This window comes from Branchiostoma belcheri, unplaced genomic scaffold, assembly GCF_001625305.1.
Source record: "Branchiostoma belcheri isolate BF01 breed outbred unplaced genomic scaffold, Haploidv18h27 scaffold21, whole genome shotgun sequence".
NCBI classification, from domain to species: Eukaryota; Metazoa; Chordata; class Leptocardii; order Amphioxiformes; family Branchiostomatidae; genus Branchiostoma; species Branchiostoma belcheri.
Window position 1 is genome coordinate 1,381,923 of NW_017803602.1, and position 3,442 is coordinate 1,385,364.

At 45.4% G+C, this 3,442-nt stretch overlaps 2 protein-coding genes across 2 annotated transcripts in view; one reads left to right on the top strand and one right to left on the bottom strand.

Moving 5' to 3' along the window:
• The window catches only part of LOC109469671, an 18,610-nt gene that overhangs the window by 13,299 nt on the left and 1,869 nt on the right, over positions 1-3,442 (bottom strand). The window lies entirely within an intron of this gene.
• LOC109469702 (zinc finger homeobox protein 4-like) overlaps positions 1,077-3,442 on the top strand; it is a 22,386-nt gene continuing 20,020 nt past the window's right edge. Inside the window, exon 1 of the mRNA XM_019768271.1 lies at positions 1,077-2,396. Within this exon, the coding sequence (XP_019623830.1) occupies positions 2,252-2,396 (145 nt within the window). The 5' untranslated portion in view covers positions 1,077-2,251. The remainder of the gene's footprint in view (positions 2,397-3,442) is intronic.

The window sequence follows — 3,442 nt, forward strand, 5'->3', positions numbered from 1 at the left end:
TTGAGGGTCCAAAAATGTACAAATCTATCGACAGAACTTCAGTGAGCCTTCAGCGGTCACTAAGATATTTCAATGATACGAAGTTCTCCAAGTTAAGATCTTCCTATGATCTGTCAATGATGTTTCAATGATCTGTCAATGCTGTTTAAATTATCTCAATGGCCAATACTGTTTGGCTGTCTCCGTCCTGTTGACATAGGGCCTTACCTGCCTGTGGCCTCACGGTGTTCTCCATCTCCGACATTCTCCTCATCAGGTCCGCCATGACAGCCTGCAGCAGGGCACCGCTCGAGCACATGCTCAGGTCTGGGAACGAGATGAACTGGCCCAGGTCGGTCTTGCCCTCCTCATGATCATCACCAGACGACACACGCACAAGAACGCCCAACACGAAGCAAAGGTTTACAACGGAAAACAGCATCTTCGAAATTCAACTCGAACTTATCAGCACGAAAAATCAAATTCTGGCTTGGTCAATGCTACCAACAACTATGAAATTCACTGTTACCCTGAAAATTATAATTTTGCTTCCGCCAGATTGTCGTTGACGCCCGCCGTGCCAAACTGGCACAGATATGTTGTGGAGATCCAGCCGCCTGGAGGAAACGCCCTCTAACAAGTTCAAACAATGGTTCCATTGCCTCATAGCTTTGATAACTGATGTCCACCATTATGACTGGGGTATTATAAAAGCTTTTCATTGATTGCTAAAAAAAGGGGAACTGATGCAGGCCCCAAGAGAGCCCACCCAAGCGCGATAGAGTGGACACCAGGCTATGCCATCTTTATATTTGCCCTCCTGCCAAACTGGCAACGGTGCGTTGTGGAAACCGGTCCGGTCGGCTGGTGAAAATGCACGCAGCACCACTTTCAATAACTTGGTATCCAGACCAAGTCACACAATCCTCACCTGGTAACCAACCATACCATCAGCAGCTACCCGGTATCTCTACGGCGCTCAGGGAGAGTTTCCCTCCCATGTAACTTTGGGTCCATTAGCACACGTCAGGGAATTTTTGCGGGATTAGTTTCAATAAAATTTAGCTCGCTACAGGACACTTTACTGATCTGAAAGGGCTGTAACAGCCCTGATTTAGTGATTTATGGTTCCCGTGACGTAGTGACATATGACGTAGTGCTTAGTATCCATATTTAGATCTCCAGCTTCTTAGTTCATTTACATACTCATTAGATTAGCCAATGACTGGTGAGAGCAGTCAGCGTCAGTATTAGATATTAGCTAGCCCGCTCCCTTTTGAATTAGTCGAGACCAGGACCCCAGGTTAGTGACACACACTCCTTGTAGTTCGTAGATTCCACTCCTGTAACCTAGACCATTGTACTTGCAACTCTAAGACTAGACCATTGTAACTAGACCATCGACTCGGTATTGACTTGTATATACAGCAGATAGATCATAATACAACAGCCCGTACAATCTGAATCGACCCGTCTCCGTGTGTTTTACTTGGTTAACTAGCAGATCATATAGACGCGTAACTTACGTGAGTAAAGTTAGCCCAACACCTAAAGTACACCGATCCCTAAATTCTACATTGGTTCCCACACCGGATTGTCCGACAAGTTGTTGTCCTGTGATTTGCTGCTGTACTTTTGCTAGAATTTTACGTTGCCACACACTTAGTATCGTTCGTATCTTTGACCATCTGCTGAGCGTCCCCACGTGTTCCGCATTTTCGACTAGCTTTCTCGGCCTGTTTTCCAAACTTTGCTTAGTTAGTTCCGGCTTATTTTGTGCCTTCTATGTGTTGTTGCTTTTTCGGCACCGTTCTAATTTTCTGTCCTACTATTTTGGCTTCCTAAAACTTCGTTTTCGGGTAGGCCAGCGGCGATTGCCACGAATTCTTTATCTTAGCGTCCCTAGCGTGGGTGCCCTGCTGTGTTTGATATCTTGTCACTGACTTCGCCAACTCCCACCCACATTCCGGTGCCATCTTGCCCCATCTTGTACCATATGTCCCGCTGTGACCCTGATTAGTCTTTTCCGGGACGCCTGTAAAACCTTTTGTTTTCCAAAGTTGTTTTTCCATGAGCGCCCGTTTTTCCCACGGACAAATCTTGTAGCTTCCAAAGTGTTTTTTTTCCTTTTTCGGCCTTGACTTTGCTAGGGCTGTTTGGCGTGACTGTGTCTTGACCCATTCTTCGCTTCCGTTTTTTGACTTAATTTGCCCTTTTCCGTTTCGGCTGTTTTTTTGGGCTGGTCCCTAGCGTTGTTCTATTTTTTCTTGCTATGGCCGGCTACGGAGACCCCCCTGAAGTTGGCTTTCCGGTTCTCTATCGGAACCTGATGGATGATTTTGACCCGTTGGTCTCCTTCGACCCTCCCCTCGATTTCCTCCCGCCTAGCGCACACGTCACCTCTTTGGCGCCGTGGCAAATTTCCGTCTCGTAAACGGTCGTCGCCTTTCCGAACGGTCGTCGCCTTTTTTCAGAACGGTCGTCGCCTTTCGGAGCGGTCGTCGCCATTTCCGATCGACCGAACTTCAGTTCCGAATATCCGCGACATGTTCGGGACTTCCCGGAGTTCTTAGAATGTGTGAAATCACACTTCCTGAAGATAACATCGCGACCGAAGACGGGCCAGAATTTGGCTAGGTGGATTGAAGTTGCGTGGGTGCTAGTACATGTATTATAATTATAAGTTCCGGGGGTTGAATTATCTAGGTTAGATCTAGGTTAGTGTTTGAGAAATTCTCGATTGGAACGGGAAGGGTTTGGGTAACTCTGAACTCGAATGTCTCTGGGTATTTATTTTTCTTGTATGTGAACATGTCCTCTCCCTTTTTTCTTTGTTTCCTTTTGAAATGCGAATAAACATTATTTGAAAAAAAAACCCTCTGAACTAGAACGTTTGTAGGTTTTCATACATTGCTGAATTTGAAACGGGGGCGAAAAAAACTCCACATGTATTTTTGGAACAGCCCATTGTGCGAGCTTGTAATTTATGAATGCTGCAGGATGGTCTGACTCAGAAACATTCATTCGGAAGCACCATCACACATGCAGGCATTTACTCTGACCAAGGACATTATGTCCTGACTGACTGACTCACAACTCCACCACAGCCGGGTTTACTTTGTTGTCTCAGTGCTTGCCCAGCATAGCAGGCCATTTCACACTTGTCACCAGCATGGCATTGATGTGCTACCCAGTGAATGTGTCGTATTTACATACAGTGCAGTGGTGAATGTGTCAAGTATTAACACAGCAAGGTACAAAACATAGACATTTCGGGATGAAAATAGCTTTACAAGTTTGTCAAAACTCCTGTCAAAGTAAGACATTGTCCCCCTTCTAAAACAGCAGGTCCTTTATTAATCCTACATGAATTTTACATAAACGAAAGGAATACATACCACAGGGATTGAGAAATATAGCACAGGGACGGAATCTATGTTTGTTTTGGTTGAAGATTCATTTA